Source organism: Falco cherrug, chromosome 8, assembly GCF_023634085.1.
Source record: "Falco cherrug isolate bFalChe1 chromosome 8, bFalChe1.pri, whole genome shotgun sequence".
In the NCBI taxonomy this organism is placed as follows: Eukaryota; Metazoa; Chordata; class Aves; order Falconiformes; family Falconidae; genus Falco; species Falco cherrug.
In genome coordinates this window covers 43,694,558-43,719,398 of record NC_073704.1, presented here as the reverse complement: position 1 = coordinate 43,719,398, position 24,841 = coordinate 43,694,558, and the positions used below count along the sequence as shown (strand labels likewise).

The 24,841-nt window shown below is 40.6% G+C and overlaps 2 protein-coding genes across 15 annotated transcripts in view; one reads left to right on the top strand and one right to left on the bottom strand.

The window, feature by feature from the left end:
- The window catches only part of WDSUB1 (WD repeat, sterile alpha motif and U-box domain containing 1), a 32,057-nt gene extending 25,510 nt beyond the window's left edge, over positions 1 to 6,547 (top strand). For 8 of the 10 annotated variants that reach the window (XM_055719181.1, XM_027807658.2, XM_055719179.1 and 5 more), the window contains 2 exons: positions 2,702 to 2,842; positions 6,104 to 6,547. In XM_055719181.1, the coding sequence (XP_055575156.1) occupies positions 2,702 to 2,842; positions 6,104 to 6,267 (305 nt within the window). In that variant the 3' untranslated portion in view covers positions 6,268 to 6,547. Of the gene's footprint in view, positions 1 to 2,701; positions 2,843 to 3,852; positions 3,952 to 6,103 lie in introns of those variants that run through there. The other 2 variants (XR_001334861.3, XR_008733646.1) reach the window with 2 other exon arrangements.
- A 185-nt stretch (positions 6,548 to 6,732) lies between these two features.
- Positions 6,733 to 24,841, bottom strand: part of TANC1 (tetratricopeptide repeat, ankyrin repeat and coiled-coil containing 1) — a 95,574-nt gene continuing 77,465 nt past the window's right edge. For all 5 annotated transcript variants that reach the window (XM_055719173.1, XM_055719174.1, XM_055719175.1 and 2 more), the window contains 9 exons: positions 22,853 to 22,931; positions 19,247 to 19,380; positions 18,605 to 18,728; positions 18,306 to 18,481; positions 15,615 to 15,747; positions 14,664 to 14,755; positions 12,357 to 12,503; positions 10,167 to 10,267; positions 6,733 to 9,288 (listed from right to left, as the gene is read on the bottom strand). In XM_055719173.1, the coding sequence (XP_055575148.1) occupies positions 7,923 to 9,288; positions 10,167 to 10,267; positions 12,357 to 12,503; positions 14,664 to 14,755; positions 15,615 to 15,747; positions 18,306 to 18,481; positions 18,605 to 18,728; positions 19,247 to 19,380; positions 22,853 to 22,931 (2,352 nt within the window). In that variant the 3' untranslated portion in view covers positions 6,733 to 7,922. The remainder of the gene's footprint in view (positions 9,289 to 10,166; positions 10,268 to 12,356; positions 12,504 to 14,663; positions 14,756 to 15,614; positions 15,748 to 18,305; positions 18,482 to 18,604; positions 18,729 to 19,246; positions 19,381 to 22,852; positions 22,932 to 24,841) is intronic.

Sequence of the window (24,841 nt, the reverse complement as noted above, 5' to 3'; positions counted from 1 at the left end):
AAAAAAGGGGAAGGTAATTTTGCACACATGCTATCATAGAACCATAGAATCATAGGCTGGTTTAGGTTGGAAGGGGCCTTAAAGACCATCTCATTCCCCCCTGCAGCCCAGGATGCTCCCAGCCCCATCCAGCCTGGCCTTGAGCACTGCCAGGGATGGGGCACCCACAGCTGCTCTGGGCAAACCCGTCATAGTAAAAAGTTCTTCCCCATGCCCAATTGAAACTTAACTTCTTCCTGTTTATATCCACTGCCCCTTGCCCTGTCACTGCAGGCCCCGGTAAAAGGTTTCTCCATCTTTCTTATGATCCTCCTTTATAAGTAGAAAGGCCCCGGTCAGGTCTCCCCCACAGCCTTCTCCTCCCCAGGCTGAACAAGCCCAGCTCTCTCAGCCTGTCTCTACAGCAGAGGGGCTCCAGCCTTCTGAGCGTCTCCGTGGCCTCCTCTGGACCCGCTCCGACAGGTCCGTGTCTTCCTTGTACCGGGGACCCCAGAGCTGGATGTAGGGCTCCGGGGGAGCTGAGCAGAGGGGCAGAATCTCCTCCCTCAACCTGCTGGCCCTGATGCAGCAGCACCTGAAAAGAAAAAATTATTTTGATGCAGCCCAGAATATGGCTGCATTTCTGGGGTGCAGGCACATGCTGCTGGCTCATAGCTACTTTTTCATCTACTCAGTATTCCCGTGTCCTCCTTTGCAGGGCTGATCTTACTTAGTCCATTCACTCCCCATTCTGTACTGGTATTGGGGATTGCCCTGACGCAGGTGCAGGGCCTTGCACATGATCTTTTTGAACTTCACGAGCTGGTCCACTTCTCAAGCCTGTCAAGGTCCCTCTGGATGGCATCCCTTCCCTTGAACAAGTCAACTGCAGTACTCAGCTTGGTGTCATCTGCAGACTTGCTGAGGGTATACTCAATGCCACTGCCTGTGTCACTGATGGAGATACTAAATAGTATTGGTTGAAGTACACACCGTTGAGGGGCGCCACTCATTACTGGTTTCCATTTGGACATTGAGCCATTGACTGCAACTCTTTGGACAAGGCCAGCCAGCCAACTCCTTATCCTTCTAACAGTCCACCCATCAAAACCATCTCTAATTCAGAGACAAGGATTTTGTGTGGTACTTTGTTAAAGGCCTTGCAGAAGTCCAGGTAGATGACATCAGTAGTTCTCCCCTTATCCACCAGCACAGTCGTAGAAGGCCTCCAGATTAGTCAGGCATGATTTGCCCTTTGTGAATCCATCTTGGCAGTCTCTGATCACCTCCCTGTTACCCATATGCCTTGACATAGCTTACATAAGTATCTGTTCCATGTTCTTACCAGTCACAGAGGTGAGGCCAACCGGTCGATAGTTCCCAGGGTCCTCCTTTTTACCATTTTGAAAAACGGGTCAATCAAACTGTAACTAATGAACGGAACCCATGTAACTGGCATGTGGTTTAATTCTTGGTGCTGCCTGCTTCCATTTTGTAAAGTGGCACTCCTTGTTACCGCTTACAGTGAAGGTGAATGTATATGTTAATGATGGCCTGAATTCAAGGAGTAGGAATGTGGTTCTGGATCTCCAGTAACAGAGTCACAAGACCTGACAAAGCCTGGATGCAAAGTCTCAGAACCTCTGTGTGAGTGTAATTGTATGTGTGTTGTGCAGACATGGCTTAAAGGTAGATGAAATACATGCTAGTAAGCTTATACTTGAGCAAATGGTTCTACTTCATGTGGTTTTTCTCCAATTCTGCAATGCAACGAGTGTGAGGAACAGGGCTCAGAACTTCATCTTAATGGAGTCTCCTGATCCTGCTGCAGTGTCAGTGAATTTTGCTGTCCTGCTTGGTGTAATGGTCTGCTAGAAGACCAGTTGCTGCATATACTTGAGAGGTGAGGAGAGTGGACTTGATGGCGCACAGCTTAAGTCACACTGGAATCCAGACTACCAGGTGCCTAGGGGCGGTGCTGGACCACTGAGCTGTTGCACAGAGGGTTGGAAGTGGAGTAAATACCACATTCTTACCATCTTGTAATGTGTAATGCTACACCAACAACAGAGTTCTTGTGTTAAGTGTGCTTAGCCTTTTTGGAATTAGACTTTTGGGGAGACTGAGCAACATCTGAATGCTTCCCTACTGATCTGTGACAAATTTAGCACTTTATGTCCATGGTGGTTTCATAAATGTGACCTTGTGCTAAACCACAGGGCAGACCTGGTCCAAGGGTGATGAGTCCTCACTCAGGTGCTTCAGTGGCGGGTAGTCTTCTGTTTGGAGGTGATGATGGCAGTTGCGCACTCTTACACCTTCGTACTGTTATTTACGTATTCTGGTTTCAAGGGAGAAGTACTGCCATCTTCCACTATCTCGCTTTTATCTACAGGTACCTTTGCACATGCAGCAGTGTGTGATTGTCAGCATCGCCTAGAATGCTGTTCTGCCGGGTGGCCATGTCTTGGTAGCTGCCTTGCACTTGCATTTGTTGTAGTTTGTTTTCATTACCCCACAAAGCTGTTGTTAGCCGGCAGGAGTGACCTGTAGTTGAGCTGTCTGTTGTGGTGGCCGGGGGTGTCTGCACATTTTTCTGTATTGGGTGGGGGTGGTGAGATGGAGCTGTGTCTCCTGTATCTCCTGTAACACAACTGCTAATTATTGTAAGACCTTTTTGCCCTGTATGTGTTGTCTGCCTCATGTGTGAATAACTTTTCAGAGTCTCTAGGCCTGCGCAGTAAAGTCCTCCAGAAAATTGAAGAACTTAGGATGAAAATGATCTCTGCTTCTGTTGATATCCCTGATGAGTTCTTATGTCCTATAACAAGAGAGCTTATGAAGGACCCTGTCATCGCTGCAGGTATGTCTTTAAATGACATTGACTGAAATTCATCTCTGAAGGGTAAAGGTAGGTGTGGGAACCCAGAAATGGGCATACCTCATTCTAAATGGCTGTGCCAACAGAATAGAACTATGGTAAATGTAAAATGGTAAATTTTCCAGATTACAACTTTGATACAGAGAAAAATACTGTTTCAAGGAATTCACTTGGTGTCATCTCTGCTGATGAGTCTGTGTAGATTTTTATTTTTAATGTTCCTTTGTTTATGTGCCTTTGTAAATATAATTACAAGCCTATTTACAGACTTGTCTTGTTAAGTGCAAAATGGAGTTGGGGGTGGGGAGGAACCAAAACCCAGGCTCATTACTACTCTTAGCACACCATGTGTGTGGCACTTAAAAGTTAGTACAGAATGCAATTCATTCAAATTCAGCAAGACCTTGGAACTGAGATATGCAAAGAGCAGAAGATGTTTCATGTAGTTAAAACATTTTATGAAGAACTAGTGTTTTGTACTTCTAATCTTGGGGGCAGAGAGGCAGGGCATGTGATGGTCAAAAGACCAGTGTATTTTTTTTTTACGCTCTGTAAACAGTGACTAGCTTCATACAGTTTTGAGGTATCGGGCCAGGTTTTCAAGAATTCAGATGTTCAAAATACGAAAACATTTGTTAACTCTTGGAGCGGTAAGTGCTGCACATAACAGTGCTTGAGCTTCTGAACAGTAGTAGTAGGAAAGACAGCCTTGCATATCCTTTTTTTAAAATATAATTTTGAAATAAGGATACATAGTTTTAGAGCAGGATAGTTTTGTTGAAAGCTGAAAATTACCGCTAGTCACTATTCACATGTATTTTACAAAAACAAACAGGCATTTTTAAGATAAACTGTTCATTTTTTTAAATAAAATGTTCATGGTGTATGTGATCAGTTATAGTATTTACTATCTAATAAATATTGCCTGTGTGCCATTCAGTGTTCATGTATTGCACTGCTGTTGTGAACCATGGGATTCCTCTGCTTTTCAGAACACAGGGTGGGCACATCAGGGAGCTCCTGACCTTGCTTTATTTCTGCAGAAGCTGATGAATAATAGCAGAAATGTCAGCCTTTGCAACAGGAGAAAGGTTGGTTTGTGGCAAGACAGGTGAAGGAAAGTAGTTTTGTGTTTGGAAATGTCTATATTCACTAGCTAGCTTCTTTACTGCCCGGTTCCTGTAGTGTGATTTTGCAGATTCAAATTGGAGGAATTTAAGTATTTCTGAGATTAGAAAGTAACTAAGCAAATTGAGCTGGCTAGTTTGTTTAGTTCGGTAAGCTAGGTAAGAGTTAAGTAAAACTTTCATGCCTCTGTGCTATGTAGAATTTAAGCAAAAATAGAAGGTGGGATGCCAAACTGTGCATTTCTTCTCTTTTAATCAAGAGACCAGCCTAATTACGATATTTTTTTCCCCACATTAAGTGGCTCATGTTCAGTAAAGGGGAAGGAGATGGAGCATAGCCCTGTGTTAGGGGCGTGGGGGCTGCGGGTTTGTACCACAGAGCTGTTCCTGGGTGTTTGTGGCAAGAGTTGGCTTGGCCGGGGGGTCGGGGATGGGGGGAAGATGTGGTTTATTCCTCTGTTTCTGCTCGTAGAGTAACAGCTTGCTTTGGTACTGGCTGGAAGAGCTGAAGTCGTGACAGCAGACAGGTGTCACGGGTGTTGTGCATGCCAGCTTGGCTGCCCAGCTGGGTGCTTAGCGTTGCACAGGGGCAAGCTTCAGGTGTGCTCGCTGTTAGTGTTAGTCAGCTTTTACTTCACATTATGCATCATTCAAATGGAAAAAAAAGTCTTACTTAACAAGTGCAGAATGTATTTTGGTGCTTTATAGTCAGAGATAGGAGCATGAAAGTAGGCTAAACTGTTTATATTCCTGGTCAGCTTTCATTGTCTTCTTTTTTCTGTAAATGGTTCCTGAAGTGAAGATTATTTTTACAAAGTTACTCAAGATGCAGCTAAATGGAAATCTTTGTTTAAATTGTGATTAAGTTTTATTAACCAAAGGCATGCAGTAACTTTAACCCCTAAATGCCATTTATGCATTTTTGATAAAACACAGATTTGGGTTTTTGTCTTTTAATTTTTGGATTTTTTGGCAGGGAGTTCCCACTTCCACCTTTTTTTTTTTTTTTTAAACTAACTGACATACTGGGGGTTTTTTATTACAAACTTTGTTTCAGGCACAGTGATGTTTCAGTACCCTTTATCTTTCCTCTTCCATTGTCCTTAGCTAGCAAATACAAACCTTGTGATACATTTCTGTAAGTATTGGGACGATTATTACTCATAAATGCTTGGTGGGGCTCAACAGTGTCTGGTATGGTGCCTTTAATTTCAAAGTAAACATAACAAACTGCAGTTGCGGGCAGTGATGAGAATGGGCTGATTTTCTTTACAGGACCCTTCCAGGACCCCAGCGACCGCTGCTGTTGCAAGCGCTGACTGTCAGTGCAGTTTCGTGGCTCCTCACCTTGCTGTTTTAGTGGGTCTTACCTAAACACCGCAGTTCCTTTTTACAGCTTTGTAATGAACTTGATCTGCACTGCACGTCATTTTTTAACCACCGGGAAGGACGCAGGAAGGCTGCCCTGGCCCTGTTCACTGCTCCCTTACCTTGGTCACAAGCTCTGGCACTGAGACGGCTTAATGCCATGCTCCCACCAGGCACAGTCCTGCAGGCAGGCAGGGGCTGCTTCACCTGCTGCCCCTGCTGCCAGTCCAAGCCAACCGAAACTGCTGGAGTGGCAACATCTTCAGTGCACCAGTGCAGCCTTCTCTGGAGAGAGCTGCGTCTGTGTGTGCCTTGTGTTGCCACCCTGCGCCTGCTGCCCTGCCTCTGCTCGCTGGGGGAGCGTCACTCACAGCTGCAAGAGCTTCTCATGCTCTGCTGCTTTATATGCTGATGCAGCTGTAGCTGATAAATTTGCAGTGCTTTCTAAAAACAGCTTGTAATAGGTAGTTCGCCCCAGTACAGTATAATTTAAAAAGTTGAACCAAATTTTGATCTTACTGCTGCATAAAGTTTTACTAAATACTTTTAACTATGCAATTTGAAACAAGTATGTATGAGCTCATGGTGCAGCTTTCAGAGACTGTTTAATTTTTCTGTCTCTCAGTTTTCCTGTTTGGAAAAGCCGATTCCCTTACATCCCTCTTAAATTGAAATAGCTAAACATCTGTACAGTGTAGCAGTGCCTGAGCATCTGTAACACAAGCTTTTGATGATGGTTTCTTTGTAGATGGCTACTCCTATGAAAAGGAAGCAATGGAAAACTGGATCAGCAATCAAAGACGATCTAGTCCCATGACAAATCTTCCTCTCCACTCTCCTATGCTTACACCAAACAGGACACTAAAAATGGCTATCAGTCGCTGGCTGGAGACTCAGCAGAAATACAATTAAACCACCTAGTTTTGAAGTTGTTTGTTAGAATTAACTGAAATGAAATTGTATATAGCAAAAGGAAATAATTATCTGAGAGAAATGGAAAGAAAAAAATGTTTTTCTGTTCTAATCTGTGGCTGTCATTTAAATGTTTGTTAGAAAGAAAATCTTCTCTATTAGCAGCTCCCAGAAAAACTTTTAAGTTACTGGTAATTTTATTTTGCAGTGTTTCTATTTAAGAAATGGAAGTATTCAGATTCAGTTTCTCAAATAAAATTTTCTTAGAATTTTCACTACATTTATGAGTTTTGAGCCTTGATTTTGCAAAGGTAGTCTTTCAGAAGGTAAGAAATAGCACTGTATAATCCGTATTTTTTCTAATTTAAAAACCAAAAATGTGTTCCCTATTACTGAACAGATAGTTGGCAAAGTTGGGAGAGAGTTTCTCCTGCAACCATCAGTGACTGCATCTCATCCCACAGGTATATTAATAATCTTTATTTTGTATGGGAAAAATACAGTAGCTGTGCAAAAATAGAACTACAGGACAAGACTAATATAGGACTTGTACAAAATACGAAAGAAACAGTAAACAATAAATAAGCTAAAGCATAATGATGCAAACAAGAATTTGTAAAAATGGGTACGGTTGTTTACAATGTACATAAAACACTGTATACAAAGAAGACGTGGAAAGTGACTATGTAAAGGTGACAACTTCAACGTAATTGCACTCATAGGCATGTCACTGCATCTGTTTGTTCTGCCAGTATAAAACCTTTTCTCCAAAAAAACTTTAACAACTTCATCCTGTCATGCAGCTGCACATACACTTTTCCTCAGACTGCCATCTTTGCTCCATCAATTTCTTGGGTTTCCCATAAAAACACTAAACATTTCATTGCTGTACCTATATCACAAATAAAACAATAAATCATTTTGCTTTAAGATAGCACCCAAAGGTGATTAGATAAACTATATAAAGTGCGATTATTGTTAATATGCTGTAATATTGTGTTCCTCAGTGCAATAACCAATCTGGTCAAAGCCTTTCAATACACATGCAGATGTCACTGTTTATTTTACTTGATTTCTTCTAGTTACTAAAAATAGTTATATTTACATGTCAGGACATGGCCATTTATAGTTTACTCATACACAAATTATTTATGCTTCCTAAATGTACATCATGCAACCCAAATTAGATCCCACTAGAAAAGTGATAAAATATGATCTTTGAGTTAAAAAAACTGCATACATATACAGATCTGAGTATTACGCAGTAGATACCTTTCTTAACACTGTTTTGAGAAGCACTTAAGCATTATAGAGGCACAATTATCATGTAAGTAGTGAGATATAACTGAAAGCCAAGATTAAAGCCCTATGTAAAAGCTAATGGGAATTAATGGGAAGGATTTCTCTGCTCGAGGTCCTCGTTTGGTGCACTGGTGATCCTAATTGACTCTTTCTACATAAATCTACTACTCCAGTTACTGTAACTGTCCTGTAATGTTAGGAACAGTTTAAAGTGGTTGTAGCCCAGTAAGTACAGGCCAACCCTGACTGCTTACTCCAACTCACAAGTGACCAGCCGATCAGTATTTTGTATAGAAGTAACCTACGATGTTATGAGCCAAGTTTCACAACCCTGTAACTATACAAAATAGTATTTATACATTTGATTCAATGAATGATCGCTTTGGTTTTGTAGATGTGACGTGGCTGAGGTGGCCCTCCTTACTGATGTGAGACTGCTGTTTTGATACAGCATCTGGATATAAATGGGAAGCCTGTTTAGGTGACCTGTTGTCTTGACAGTGGGCAGATATTTGGCACTTAAGCTCCTCGTGCTCTTTAGCCTGCATACCATTCTGGCTGCTGTCTCCTGGGGCAGCACTGGTAGAGGCAACTTTAGTTTGGTAGTGTTTGACTGAGAGCTGCTCAAAACTTGAGGGCTGGATGCCCCCCAAAGCAACATTTGTTGATAATCCATCCGGTGCCTGAGAGTGCCAAGTGCGACTGGATTGAGTGCTCTGCTGCTGGAACCTGGCAGTCTTATCCATGATGCCCATAAATGGGGTATTGCGGGGTCTGTAGTCGGCCCCAGCCCCCTGCACCTGATTAACGTTGCTCTCCTTGAGTCGAACATCGGGGCCGAGCCCCTTAATACTATCTGAAAAACTACTGGCTGAAGCTAAGCTGCTGGTCGAGCTGACAAGAATCATGCTGCTGGCTGGAGAACTAGAAGAGACACCACCAGTTGAAGGAGTTTGCTGCCTGGCTTCACTGAAATGCATTTGACTAGGGGCTGCTGACCTGTCAGCGGTTTTAGACTTATTTGCAAAAGAGTGCGAAGAGAGATTCTCATTGTGCTGTGAATGGGAACACTGGCTGGACGTGAACTTCTCACTGTACAGTTCAGAACCTGTGGAAGCGCCTCCAGGTGACAGTGTGCTCGTCCCATCCAGGTGCTGAATTTTAGAGTGCCGGACTGGCAAGGGACTTTGGGGAAGATGCTGAAAAGATGGTTGGGTCTTTGCATTACATTGGCCGCTTCCCGGTTTTGATCCAGGCTGGGTGGAGCTCAGGTGCTGATTAGTTTTTACAATCTGTGCCTGCTTTGTTGGCTGCATGATCAAGCCTGGCTCCCTCAGGTATTTATTGCCAGTTCTGCTTTGAGGGGACACAGATCTAGCTTTCTGCTGAACACCTTCCTGAAGGGTCCTGCTGTATGATGAAGCAGCTGAGGGACACTGCAGCCTTTGTGGAGGGGAAATGGATTCATCAGCATGCAGCAGTTCATCCTTCCTGTCCTGAAGGTTAAAATTGTCATTCGCACCTTGTATAATGCCCTCCTCCTCATTATCAGAGTTGTTTATTTGCTGTGGTAGGTGTGGAGACTGATGCTTCTGTTGCTGCGTTCTCTGAAGCTGTCTGCATTCCTCTTCTACTCGAGCCAGGAGACGTTTTATTTCTTGATTGCCGGGACACAGCTGCGTGGCTTCACGTAAGTCAGCAAGGGCAGCAAGTAGTTTTCTGTTTAGGAAGAAAAAAAAGTATATGTTAGATGAACCTTGGGGAAAGCTGAGTCTCAGCATTGCGTACTACTAATCCACCTCCACCACTTTCAAAGAAATACTCTGTCATCTCCTGCTGCAGGAGGTGACAATATAATTGGATCTTTTCCAACCCAGGAAATTCTTTCCTACAGGGCAAGCGCAGACCCAGCCCTAAATCCTTTCCCTCGTATCGTAACAGCATTTTCAGGAAGGCAGCAGAACTCTGCTGGTAACGCTAGGAACTGGTGCTTTGTCTCATAAGCTCTTCACTGTTACCTTCAGAGCAGGTAACTTGCTGACAAGTGCTTCATGGCCATTTACTCTTCTGCTCAGAAAAAATACCGTGAATTGAAATGGCACTTCTCCCGATGCTTCAACTATACCACTCTAGTTTGATTATTTTTCCAGCTTGAAGAGATGGTTCCTCCTCTCTCCCCTTGGTTTTTATCCTGTACTGCTAATGATTCAACATTTCCTGTCCTATGAAAGCACCCAGTAATAAATAATAAACAAACATGGTAATAAATAACACAGTGCTGGGGTTTGCTGGCACCCTGGTGACAACAGTCTACTGAGTCACACGGAGTAGCAATCCCATTCACTCCTACACTTAACATAATCCTCCTTCATATCAATTGGTTACTTTCTCGATTGCCTAATAATTACCTAAATGAGTATTCAGTATTGCTTTCTGGGTTTGGTTGGCTTTAACCAATACAGAGACCTAATACAGATGGGAAGTGCACAAGGAAAATTACTTTTTCTTTGCAAATTCCAAATACAACTAGAGGAAAAAGTTATTGGAAGTGTTAGAAGTTAAAAAGATCTGTGCAGATGCACAGAATCCTGCAGTACCTGCTGTTCCTCTTGGCTCTTGCTCTAGCATAATAGGCTTCATAAGACTTGGGTTTCAGGTCCAGCGCCTTGGTAGCAAACTCTTCAGCCATACCAAAGTCCTAACAGTTTAAACAGATGTACTCATTATACATTGACAATAAAGAAAGCTGCATGCTCTTTATTCCTGGTAATCCTTTGAAAGTGCAGATTGCTTTGTGGTATAGAAAGTCAACTTTTATCAGTTAGCAAGACCAGGTATTTTCTGACAGACTGAGATCAGATGTCATCTTGCCAACCGTGTCTCACATCTCTGAGGGAAACTGACTCCAAGGCAGCGTAAAAACAATGTTAATACCGGTAAGATATGTTTCTCTTCAACCCAAAGATGTAAATATGCTAGAAGAGACTGGGTGTTTCACAGGATAAATGACCACCTCAAATAGCAAGGCTTTAGAATGTGTTCTGGACAAAGGCCTGTTAAAGACCTAGGAATTTAGAGGAAAACATGAAAAATCAGGAAACGGGTTGGACTAGTCCAGAGCTTTCTTTGATAAGGTACGTGAAATTTTTATAGAAGAATTCCACTAAACATAATGCATTTTGTCTTTATTTAACAAGAACACAGAGTAAGAGTTTCGTAAATTGTTGGTTAAACCAAAGACTGGAACTAACAAAGCCAGAATGAAATGAAGGCAAAGACTGTTAGGGGAAGATGAAGGCAGAAGCAAGTCTTAATTTTTATAACAGCTATGCACAGCACAGGGTGTTCATGATAATGAATTGTATCAGCATGATGAGGAGGTTGGAAAGTACTGACGCTGAAATAAAAAAAAAAACCATCGTGCAAGTGCAGAGTAATGTGGTGAACTTGAGCCTTAGATGTAAGGTGACACACTTCAGGATTAGCAAACTGCAAATGAGAGTTTATCAGTGGGATATGATAAGAAATGTGCACACACACTCTCTCTATTTGGTCACAGCCACTTTCTGCTGTTTGATGCAACTGAAAAAGGCAGTCTCATCTAGACAGGCATCAGGAGAGGCAGTTCTAGCACAGAAAGGAAAGAATGAGTAGTGCTGTGCAAAGCAGCGGCTTTGTGAAGTGTCTCTGTGAAGTCCTGGACGCCTATGTTTAGAAACTGTTCAAACTGGAGCTGCTGCCAAGAACAACTTGGATGACTAAGGAACTAAGAAGTTACTGTTTGAAAAGAAGGAACAGTGTAAGGTATATTCAAAAAATTCAGAAGTTTTTGCTGTGATGGTCATTCAGGTTTTCACTAGTGTCCTGCTTTCAGCTGGGATGGAATTAATTATCCTCTGAGGAACTAGCATGGTGCTGTGTTTTGGCTTTGATGTGAGACTTTTCAGTTCCTCAGGCCTTGCTAGTGAGAAGGCTGGAGGGGCACAAGGAATTGGGAGGGGGCACAGCCAGGGCAGCTGACCCGAACTAGCCAAAGAGGCGTTCCATCCTGTGGGACGCCGTGCCTGGTACCTACACCTCAGGGGTTGGCCGGAGGGGCAGGTCATTGCTTGGGGGCTGGCTGGGCATCGGTCGCCAGATGGTGAGCACTTGCCTTGTGCACCACGTGGCCTTTCTTCCTTTCCCTCTGGATTATATTCTCTCCCTTCCCCTTTTCATTATAACTGTTATTGTCATTGTTGTTATTATTGTTCTTTCATTTTTATTCTACTTCAATTATTAAATTGTTCTTATCTCAACCCTCGAGTTTTACGTTCCAACTCTCCTCCCCATCCCTCAGGGTGAGGGGGGAGTGGCTGCCTGGTACTTAATGACCAGCCGGAGTTAAACCGTGACAACCAGGCATCTGATGCACGGGTGAAGGAACCAAGAAACAACCAGCACATGCAATACAGCCACAGTAGTTGGTTATGCTGTATAATAAACAAAGGGTAGTGGTGCCATTTTCCATTCAGTCCTTTAAAAGTACCAAAAACATCCAGCAGTTCATCATTCCAAAAGAACTGGATTACATAACAACAACTGTAATGGATCCCCCACAGCAACATGTCCTCATCTTATGAACTGTCCCGATTTGTTGCCACAACAAAATCCCAAACCGGAGTAACAGTGAAAAGGATTCTAAAATAGCAAAAATCAATGTCTAAGTACAAACTCCGTAATGCAGTAGAACAGAAGTCCAAGATTCCCAGTGTCAGAGAGGCAACAGATTAACAGCAAGAGCTTACATTCGTTTTTCGTCGACATCGTGATAAATTCAGGTATAATGAAACTTTCAGCTCATTGAATGCTTTCATTTCTTCTCCAAATCCTTCCCTGGGAAACTTCCTCAAAGCATACTGATAGCGCTGTGCTGCTTCCTTCATCTTGCCTTTCTGCAAATTCAGGGAACAAGAGGCTTTTCACAAACTCTTAATATTGCAATACTGTTGCAAAAAAGCACGTTTATATTTCACATCTACCAACAGGTGCTCTTCAAGTGGAAAACAGAGCCAGATTTTTTTTTTTTTTAATTAAACATACACCGTATGAGTTAGGCTTACACACAGACGCAACGGGTGAACTTGCATGTTAACTAGAGTTCGTGTGTTTCTAAACTCATAGCTTTAATGGTATTTCATCAGGATAGTATCTGCGTTAATACTATACTTTGTACCAGAAATGCCCATGTATGTACAACTCTATTTTAAAACACGGCAATCAAATATCTAGTGATGTAGTTGATTAATACTAGGGCCTAGATGCTTTAGTAGAACATATCCTGTATCAGGGATGGCGCAGAACAAGCTCTGGCAACGTAAGGGGCTGGATGGAAAGAGGAAGAAGTTCAGCATGTACACCACCGCACACACACCTGCAGCCCGGCCGCTGCCTCAGCTGTCACTACCTGCGTGACTGAGTCTATGAATCTGAAGCAGTCAAAGGTCACTCTCCTAGTGCTTAACAGAGGTTGGATAGGAGAGCGAACCTGTCCCTTGGGACCGCCCGAGTGACCTGCCCTTGGCACTGGAAATATTCAGACTCTCCATAATAAACTGAAGATTTCAGACAGTTTTCCTACAAACACCGAAATCCTCCTAGTATGGTAAGAAAGGCAAATCTTGCAGTTGACAGATGAAGAAATTTTTTTCTTTATGGATATTTTAACAAGTTAATTTCTTTTCATAAACATTGGGTGTTTTTTATTTAATTCATCTTAATACTCAAAGTGATCAAAATTTACTGTTAGCAAGGAAAATATTTAAGGTTTATCTTATTTTATTCAGCTGGAGAGCTGCAAAGTACTTACTGCATATTGTGAGCATGCTCAAATATGTGCTACTCTGCAAAACAACTGTTCATTTAAAACACTCAAAAGTATATTGGAAAAAGCTTAATGAACTGACATATCATAGCTCTAACAAGTCCATTCAAATTACTATAATAAAATTAAGCACTCTAAAAATAGATATCAGCAGGGAATTTAACCCCTTGTAGCAAATTGTGACACATATTAGTTCCAAGTCCTGCTGTATTACTCCGTGGTCTCAAAGTCCAGGCAAGGTTCACCTGCAACTTGAGAAGAAACTGAAGAAAATGAACTGGTGCTGGCGACACGGTGGCACCTTCTTCCTGAGCCATAAATGAGTGGCATTCAATGCACTGCTAGAGAAGTGGGACATAAAAGAGGCTTCCCAGGAATGACAGGACTGCCTTTGTAGTGTAAAATCCATCACCCTTTACGCTGAAAGATGTCCCATGCTTAAAGGTACCTGCTTGGATATAAAGCTCCAAACCCATTTCAGGATCAATGAACTTACAAATACATCCAGATAATTTGTAAGACTGCTATACGGGGTTGGAAGCAGCTAAGCAGGTCCAACCCTCATTCATGATGGCGAAGTCTCAAGGGTGTCTCTTCTTTACTGTGCAAAGCTATTTGATACAGAACAAGTATCTGCCACCTTATCTCCCATATTTGAAGGCTTTTATTAAAAACCCCTACAAATTACAAGTCTTCTAGCTAGAACAGACCTTAAATGCTGCGCCGGTGAAATAACACAGGTGTTTATACCAGTTTACAAAAATAATTCCAGTCCCTCTTCTGAGCAACGTATCACCACTAGGTAAAAAGACACTATCAAAAAAGCTGTCACCTTCCTCACTACACATTTAAATAGCATACAAAAGAACATTATCCCTGAGGAAAATGATATGCCTAAATGTCACTTAATTCCACAAGGCACCTTCAAATGAGCACCTTACATTCCGAGTTGCTCTTACGAAGCAACTGACTGCTACAAATGCTCCCAGAGCACCTTGCTCAACAGAAAGAAAAAGTACTTCTCTATCTTTAAATTTTCATTTATTTTACACAGGATTTTTCAATGATTCTTTCCCAGGGTTCTCAAGATTTCTTGGTCTCATTCTCAACATGAGAGGATGTGCAAGTACACACCTCGCTTGAACAGAAAATGAGCTGTAAAGAGGTAATAATCTATCTTCAGGCAGAATTCCAATGTTCTGCTACCAGAAAAAAAAAAAAATCTACCTACTTTGTACAGCATATTTCCTTCTTCCATCAGTTTCTGTAGCAGAATAAGAAGGATATCTGGTTTTGAGGTGGCCATTGCCCATGCTGCATTTCCTGCAAGTTAAAATTTAAGGATCTGTGACAAAAGGGAAGAAAGTGTGTTTCTGATATCTATTAACACTAGAAAGGCTAGTCCTATTTCAGTAGATATTCCACCTGCATGGAATTATAATTATTAGCAGCAGTGTGTGCACATGTATTTAAAATACGTATATACCCATACCTGTGCCCTGCTGCCCCCACATAGATAGCATCCAGATATTAAAAAGTCCAGTTCGTTTCACCCCTGGTCAAAAACCACTATAGGACAGTATGAAAGTCCTGGTAAAATTCAGGCCCAAGCAAGGATCTATATTTGATCATACTTAGTAACTAAATAATAATAAATGATGATTTATAGTTAACAGTAATTATCATGTACACACCTGCACCATCTACTTGCCTACTGATAATAGAGCATTTGGACATATATTTTTTGCCCACCCTTTGCAAAACCATGATTCTACAATTTATTAGAAGAACATTATTAAAACTTAAAACTTCTTAATCTAGATCATTGATAGTGTCAGAATTAAGCATCACTAATAGCATAATAATAATTTTATTGTTTAAGTATATCTTGATAGAGTAACTGCATAAAGAATGACTCCTCCAGACCTCCTCATCAACATACACTGGAGAAAGGAAAAGAATAAAATTACTTGCTTTTCCTCACTTCTGAAGTGAGTCTTGAGAGTCTGCCTTTAAAAGAAAAATTGATTTCTCTTGAGCAGGCATCTGCAAACATACAACCTGCAAAAACCTAGAGTGCATTTCAAGATTCACTTATTTAATCTATTTTACAGAAATTACAGTAATTCTAGCAAAGTAAATATTCAGTTGTTTCTCCCGAGTATAGGATAGTTTTACTCACCTAGTTTAGCTCCTTTTCTGAGTAGCATAACCACTACTGCCGTATTACGACATCCTATAGCTCTGTCCAGTGGCCGCATGCCGCTGTGGTCGACATGCTCAATCATCGCTCCTTTTTCTACCAAATACTGCACCTGTGAAAAGACACAAGATAAGCCTCATAACATTCTTTCTGGCAGAAGAGGCAGAACAGTGAAATTTTTAAGCTACTGCCTAATCTTCCTTGAAGTATACTGAATATACACTCCAGTGTATGCTAAAGCCGCTTTAAATCCATTGAACTGCATCCACTGAAGACAACACAGTGTGGAAACACCATCAAACTGCACCTAAGGGCTGCAGCGCCCTTTGTATTCAAATATACAAACACCCCCCCCAAATTCCTGGAAGTACCTGTGTCAAAAAGCACTAAGCCCAACATGTTATGCTTGTTCCCTCCGCTGTTCACGTCCTGCCTGCCCGTACACAGACACAGCAACTCAAGCGTAGGGGCAGCGGGCCTTGGGGAGCGCCCAGCCGCAGCGCATGCCCCGCACCTTCAGCTTCAGCTGTGCCGTACGGCAGCAGTGCCAGCACGAAGCGCGGTGCCAGCACATGCTCCCAGTATGGTGCACAACGCCACAGACACGCAGTGAACAGAAAACACACGGACTCCTAAGTGCGTAAGGTCAGATTTTACAATGTTCTCATAAACAGTGAAAATACAACTTACGGTTCTTGTTCTATACAAAGAAAACCACATTTTTTAAAATGTTATTCGTTTCTTAACCATTTGTTACAGCAGTCTAACACTGTAGTTTGTCATAAATGCAGCGAATGTAAAATGCAGCAAGTACAAATAAGAAAGTTTAAGAAAGCAAAATAAGCCTGCCAGACACCGCCAGCTTCCACCAAGCATTCGTCAAGCATCCAGAAAATGGAGTAATTCTAGTAATTGTCCATCAGCAACACTAATCAGAAGCGCAATATCTAGGAAATGACAGCAATGGCAGGTTTGATGTAAACAACAGTTCTTTCACATAACCACTGCTTGCCCAAATACATCTGTAAATACTGTTGTATTAACAATAGGGAGATATTAACATCCCTTCCCACTAACAGGCCCCCAAGACTCAAAGCTGCTGGCCTGCTGACTGATCCCCAAATTCCCATTATTCCACCTCTGTTGCTCCGGCACAAGGGTCAGGCTGTTCAGCCATCTGAACCGTGGATGTGGCCAGTCTGCCAGGTGAACCGGCAGCCTGTACAACTCGGATGCAATAACCTACAGAAAGTATGTACAGGAGCCTGGGCATCCCCTCGCTCCCCAGCAGGAAAGTCCCTCTTCAGGTACCCGGTGTTACTACGAACACTCGCAGCAGCAGGAATAGCTCCGTGATGCGACTTCTGAAACCTGCTAAAGCCAGTACAGGATCTAAGGGCTTATTTACAATTTCAAGTTAATTCTGACTAAGGCCGAATGGGACTTACAGGGCTATAGCAAGTTATGCTGCATGGCTGTATTTTCATTCAAGAACTGCTGTTTTATGCAAACTCTAGAAATAAAGACACTAGCAAGTTTGGGAGGCTGCATATGCTGTTCTTTCTAGCTTCCTGATAACTCCTGGATCTGTTTATAGTGCATGCAGACTTGAGCATGCCCTTCCATGCAGTCTGTGGAAAATGCATTCCTATCTGGCCAGGCTTCTGAATTGTGCTTAATTACTGAGTTTTGAAGCATGAGAACAAAGATATACAACCACTTCAAAAACCTGTGATTTTAAAGAGAGATGATTCTAAATCACAGACATATTATTGTATACTTTTGATCTCAGTGACAGGCACGGTCCATTTCAGATTCAGAAAAACTTCACTTAAAATGCCTTAGATTCTTGTACTGTTTTCCTTATTACAGGGGGAGAAGGCAGTATGTGAGAAAGGAGCAGAACCGAAAAAGGAGCTTCACTTGTATTTCTGAAATGACCTGTGGAACAAACTGAGAAAAACTGAATTTACACCTCAGGTCTCGTATTTTCCACATACATAGACTGCAGAGTAACACCGAGATGGGCTCGGTGCCACCTTCACAAGATGAAAAGCTTAAGGATTTCTCACAGTTCTCTCCCTGTCATGCAAAGCGTGTAAGATAACTATCAAAGACAAATAATGGTGCCTTATGATGAGGAAGAAAAATCTTTCTGCATTTCATCTATTCTAGCAATATTATTCTCCTTCCTACATCTCTCACTTGGTGTCTCTGTTCCACTAAGACACCCAACTGACAAGGACCATGTCAGATTACCTTGACAGGTCTGCAGAAAAAAGATATTTTCCTTTCATGTGCCACAGGGGTTTTTGGGGTTTTTTTCCTCCCCAATTCCAGTTCATCCAACACAGAAATTGTAAACGCTACTTTTTCTTGAGATTTACAACACTCATGATGAAGTACAACAGCATGCTGTAAAATGTAACAGCATAATGCTGGACTTCTATCACAACCACCTTGGTACTAAAACCTTACCTAGAAAATGCTTTTCCAAGTAAACACATTCCAAGTAAAAGCTGCGGTCAAGATGCTAGCAGCATAAGAGAATTTTCAAAGGCTGCTTCCTCAAACTTTTCTATTTTGTTTGGCAGTATTTTTTCTAATCTTTGTTTTGCATTATGAGAATTCAATACATGCGTAGCATTTCTACTTGTTGGTTCTACTTACAATATCAGCATCTCCATAAAAAGCTGCCAGGTCTAGGGGTGTTCGTCCATTTTTGTCTGTCTGATCAGTTGTTGCACCTTTCTCAACTAAATAATGAACCACTTCCCTGTGGCCTTTTAGACATGCCCAGCTCAAAGCTGTCAATCCTTCTTTGTCCAGAGATGAAATGGTTGCACCTGTAAAGCGAAAGTTAACTTTGTTAGGAAGATGTCCTGTTTAATGAACAAAACTACATAACTCACACAGGTGCAGTCTCTGGTACAGCTAGGTGCAACCTTGAACCACTGTTTATTTTCTACCTTCAGAAAGCAGAAATTCCACAGTGCTCAAATGTCCTTCACAAGAAGCCACCATAAGTGGAGTTCGCCCTTGCTTGTCACTTAAATTCACGTCAGACCCATGCTCCACTAGAAGTTTAGCAATCTGAAATAGAAAATAGCAATTTAAAAGTAAATTGGTAGATTTAAACCTTAGCCAGAACAGCTTGAACTTTTAAAGAAGAGGACTAAGGAGTTACTTATAGCAATCATTGAGAAATCCTGTGCAGCTCAAGCTAACTGTTTGCAGCTCAGGGCCTTCTCCTGACAGCAGTGGCCAGCATGAGGAAGGCTCCTGACCCTAAGGTCTGCTCTCCATTAATGCAGCAGCAGCATGGAGAATCTGAAATCGCCTCTGTTCTTGGTCTAGGAAACAAAGCATTTTAAAGCCCACGTGCTACTTTTCAGGTATATTATGACTAAGGCTGTCATGCAGCTGATGTACTTTCAAATCCTTTGTATCACTTTTAATAACTTAAGAAGTGAGCTTCTGAACACATCCCTTTGAAGGTGACGCAAATGTGTATTAGAAAATTTACACTAATTTATTATAGGACTAGAGATGGCAGGAATCAAGGACCGCTTCCCAGAGGAATCCATTTTATTCGTGAAGATGTGTCAGACCTGCCAGTGCCCCTGCCGTACTGCACAGAAAAGTGGAGGAATCCCCCTCCTATTAGCTCTCGTCACAACGGCTCCGTGTTCAACAAGTAACTTGCAGACTTCCAGTTTTCCTCTTCCTGCTGCAGCTGTTAGGGCTAAAAGAAAGCATTTTCATCAACATCATCTCTCAGCTGGTTTATCACATCTTTTCGCATATGCACATTATGTGAGAGTTACCAAATCCCCAGTGTTTTCAACTCAGCTGCTCCACAACTATTTCGTAACTATTCTCAGACTCAAATGGATTAGACAGAATCAGGTTAAGTCAATAAGCCAGAGACTTTCTCTGGTAAATAAAGAGATGATTCTCCAAGATAACAACTGTACCACGCGCACAGTTTGTAGGTTAAAAGGAATCATAATGAAAATTTTGGATAAACACACTAGCCTGTTCTAGTTCCATTTTCATTTCACCTCTTTCCATCAGGCCCTTCCCAAAGGTGAAGATGGTAACAGTTCTGGGGTTCAGCAAAGGTAAATCAAGTTCTAGGAAGTACTTTTTACTCAGTCCCTAGTAGTGATGTATTGCCAAATATCAGATATTTAGCTACCTGCAGAAAGTCTGTATTCTTGGACAATTTAGCTTCATTCTGCACTGCTTAAGAATGGTTTCCTCTGTTTCTCATGGTGAAAACCACAGTAAGTTATCAATGAATGGTTCTAGTTCCTGTGTGTTAACCCTGCTCCAGACCTCAGGGACTGCCATACGTTTCCCAGTACACAAGACAGCCACATTCTAGTTCACCTTACAAGTCTTTCTTTGAACTGAACAATGTATGCAGTCAACAGAGAGTGCTCTTGACCTATGGCCATAACCTTGCAACTTTTAAACAGATAGATGCTACTATCAGAAGACACCCTTTCAGCCCTGGCTGAAAACACCAGAGTATTGCAACTGCATACACACCTGCGCACCCACGTGCTGGATGGAGCAGCCCAACACAATTTCTTAAGATGAAAACTAATGCACATCTATGTTCACAATATGGGGCTTGTGAGAAAGCAGGTAACTGCCACACATTTGGCACTAATACTTTGTGATTCTACTCAGTACCATAATGCTGCAGTGTTGCTGTAAGGCTATACACTTAAACAGCTTGCCACCTTCTCCTATAGCTGGTTATACTGCTTGCTTTTCACTGTGACACTCATGGAGGTTGAAAAAAAAAAATATTTTCCCCATCATGATTTTTCCCCTCTTACATTTTACTGTGTGTTTTAAATGGAGCTTGAAATTAAAACTTTTTGTGGTTGTTGTTTGTGTTGGTAGTGTCATCAGTAGTGTTAATGCTGTTTAGAAAATGGGTTCACGTACTAACTTCTGCAAAAATCAGCGAAGGACTCATCCCTCCATTTTCTAAATCCTAACAATTTATATTTTCCAATAAGATGTGGGTCAAATCCTGAATTTCTTGTTACTCATTTTTCAGCATTTTCAAACATGATAAAGTGGAATTTTTTAAAATTCCATTGAATGCCGATGATAAATGAAATTACAAACACTGCAGGAAGTAGTTTGGGTTTGTGTTGGGTTTTTTTAAACAATATCCAACCCATTCACTCTTCATTCACTGGTACTTCATTACGTTACAGTTACTTCAACTATTTAGATCTGAACAACTGGAAAGTAACTGCTACAGATATTAACATTAAAGGCAAAACATACTATCTTGTTCAAAAACTTCACATTTTTTATTCTGTCAGTACCAGCAATTTTAACTCATGGCATAACTAACATTACAGCAACAATATAACTCCCTATACCTTATCCAGGTATAGGACAACTAACCAATTCCTCCAGTCAGTTTAAACAACATCACCACTAAATCCTGCTCAGGAATTCCAACTGTTCTGCTCAAAAGGATCTCCCCTCTGATCAGCCTAATGGTACTCTGCAAAAGTTGACAGCAGCCAAAATGATGCTATTTTCTACCACTTTTACTAGACAGTAAGTAATGCTCCAAATTAGCTAATCTGTATAGAACAGATGAGGCTGGAGAAACATCTCAGAGATGTCTTTAACCTAAGATTGTCTTTTGCAGCCAAGAGAGAGTAACATGGACTTTGGAAAAGGCAAACTAAGGAAATTTAGAGAATTAAACTTAAAACTCTCCCACCCCTACACCTTCTCATGTGTTATGTGACTTTTTTATCTGCTCCGCTTTAATTTGCTATTTAACCTGCCTTGAGCCTGTACTTCACAGGAACACGACCTTCATCTACATTAATGTGATAAAATACTGGGAATGGAAATTATGATCTCTAGTCATCCTTCCCTCTAGAAGACTCACAATGCAAAATGATATTGAAATAGCCTCTGCTATGAGTGGAACCAACTTAGGACTCAAGCAGGTTAACAGCAGCACAAATACATGAACAGAAACAAGCTGTTCCTGAACATATTACTGAATGAACAGGAATGACCTTTAAGGTTGTTCTATGCTGTTTTAAGGTGCGATGGATCTTCCCTTTCCAGAACAGCAACTCACAAAACACGGTCCCTCACTCCATCTGCCTCATACTTCTACGTTTTATCGCTACCCAGTTCCGTATCATGATCCCGTTTACAAAATAGACACCACAGAACCATGCAGTACAATGCAAATGTAAGTCCACCCACACATGCAAAACTGCGAAGATTCCAGCAGCACCTAAGTTAGCATCCTTTCCAGATAAATTTATGTTCGATAATCAGAGTAGTATTTCATGTAATGCTAATCCTGTGGCTACCTTGACTCACTCTACGTGTTTTTCTTGTCCCAAACTTACTACTCTGTATCTCAGAGAGCACAGAAGTGCCACAGGGACTCAGACCTCCACCTCCATCCCAAGTTAGGACTGTATAAGGAAGCATGCACTTAATGAGTAAAGGCTCCCAATACATTAACCAAGAATTTCAATACAAAACATTGACAAGGAAATATTAAAGGAAAATTGATTTAGAAACAGATGTATGTTTTCTGGAATTCATTGGCTTTGCAACAAGAGTTTTGTATATGCATAGGAATAAAGAACATTTGCTCCTCCAGTATGTGAAGAGGCTACTGACAATCATTAAAAGAGACTGCTTTCCCACTTGCTTGTGCAATCTCCACTGTTTAAATGAAATTGAGATGCTACTCATATGGTAAAACAGGGAAACTTTCAGCTGCAGGCTGCACACCTTACAGTCTGTCTTTAAAAAAATATTTGCCATTTCCCTTACATAAAGGCATGTCTTTTCATCCATTGCCTCATTAGAACAAATGCCTAGCATTTCCTGCAAACAAATGAGATTTTTCAAAAAGTTCTCAAACAGATAATCCTATAAAATTCTACACTGAAGCCTGATGCACTTTATTTCCACTGAAAATTTTAAATTTAATTAGAAGTCAGCAATTTACAGTAATCTTAATATAACACGTCAGTACATGACTCTGTACTTACTTATAAACTGCATTTTATTATTAAATCTGGTATTTCCCCTTGACTTCTATCACAGAAAATTAAATTTAAAAAATCAAAATTAAAAACTCTTACTTCTTAAATGAGCAAGTCTAATTAGGGAAAATATGCAAAAGGAAATACCTGTTTCTCCCCACAAGTCATCAGTGTCATTGATATCTATTTCATGATCCTTTTCAATTGTCAAGATATAAGAAATGACCTGTCAAAAACAGCAGAGATGTGGTGGATCAGAAAAACCAGCAGTCACTTGCAAGAAATAGCAACAGATAAAGGGTTTAAAACAATTGAGAGTGCTTCTCTCTCCATGCATATGAATCCAAGAAAATTAATATTGTTTACAATCCATCAGAGTTAGTTCAGTATGATTTTTAGTATAACTTGAAGATGACTGAAAGTTATGAAAAGCAGTTTAAAAAAAAACAGCCCAGTGCCCTTCTGTTAATTGGTTCACGGTGTTTTGCATGATGATGATTTAATGAGCTCTTGTGTGACCTACATATAACAGAATAATCAAGACAAACAATGCCAAAAATAAAAACAAAGCATCCCAGTTCAGTAAGGAAGCTCCACATTGTCTAAAACAAAGGGGAAAAAACAGAACATTTGCATACACCCTGTAAAATAACAATACCAATTTTTTTTCATTTGACGTTGTTTAGATCTTAGCTGTTTTCAAAAATTCTTCACAGAATGGTTTAAGCATACATTGTTACAGGCTAATTTTTAAAGTTGAGGTGAGTTATAAATTAAGTTTTTCTGTGTTTTTATTTTATTAAGAAAATTATGTTTTGTAACCACCTGCTAGTGAAAGATTATTAAACTAAAACCTCCTCTAAGGCTGTTTTAAACAGATTTTCTAATGGGAGACACTGTCATAGAGACTGCAGCAACCAGGTGAGGGAGTAAAATCGTACTAGCAAAAGCTTTGGATGCTACAGGAAAAAGCAAAGGTAGGAAAGGAGAGAGTCTATGAGTATTTTCAGGCTGTATGACAAGTTGTATACGATGTATGGAAAACTCTGTAACCTGAAATGCTGGAATATAATCTATTTAAAATTCGTGAAACACAAGTCTTTTTTCTAGCTAAGAATTAAGCTTCTTAGTATCCTAAAAATAGAGAAAGATGGACATTTTCAGGTAAGGGTATTTATGATTAATATGACCTATTTTGCTGATATTCAGGAGTTGACTGCTTTCTTTTAATCAGTGGTAGTAAATAACTTTTATGAGAGTGACATAATTACGCATAAAAGTTAATCATAGTTCAGAATCCTCAAATTTATACTGACAGACAGTGATGGCTTATATATATCATATAGTAAATTAACTACACATATACATCTCTTATGTTTGAATCATGTAAACAACTTTAAAGATCAGATTCTTGATCTTACAGCAATTAAAAATAGATTTAAAAGAAGTAAATATTGAAATGGTTTTACTGAAGACATTTTAAGTTTCTGTTTTTGACATATCGCTTACAATACATTCACAGGAAATTCCATCAGTGTGATCTTTATTCAAGTATCTTTACTTACCAATTACTTTTATATCCAGGTTAATATTTGCTTTCCCAATGAACAGAAGGCATAGTTGTATCGCCTAAATATCGAAAGCATTTTGCATCTCTTATGTGTTTACTTCTAGCATTCCTTTTACTGAATAATACTGTAATGCTGAGAAACCTTCTTTTATCATATACACGCACACAATCCCAATTTTCTGTCTTAAGTAACATTATGCAGAATTAAGTCTATAACTTGACATGTGCATCAGGTTAAAAAGTTAAGCATGTGCATGTACGTGCAATATATGATTTGTTATACTATGAAAAAAAAAAAAATAAAATCAACCTGAAGCAGAAACATACCAGGTTGGATCACTGATACAGAATATCATCATTGCCACTAAAGATTTAGAACAACTTCCAGGAACAGAGAGGAAAAAGTACACAGAAAGTTACGTATAAACAAATACTGAAGCAAATAATATTATTGGACAATTGACTACAGCATTTAAAACAGCAGCTAAGAATGCCTACTATTTTAAATATCAGCAGTTTCAATAGCGCTGCCTTCCAAACCTCTTTTCAAAATAGCTGCAAGCACA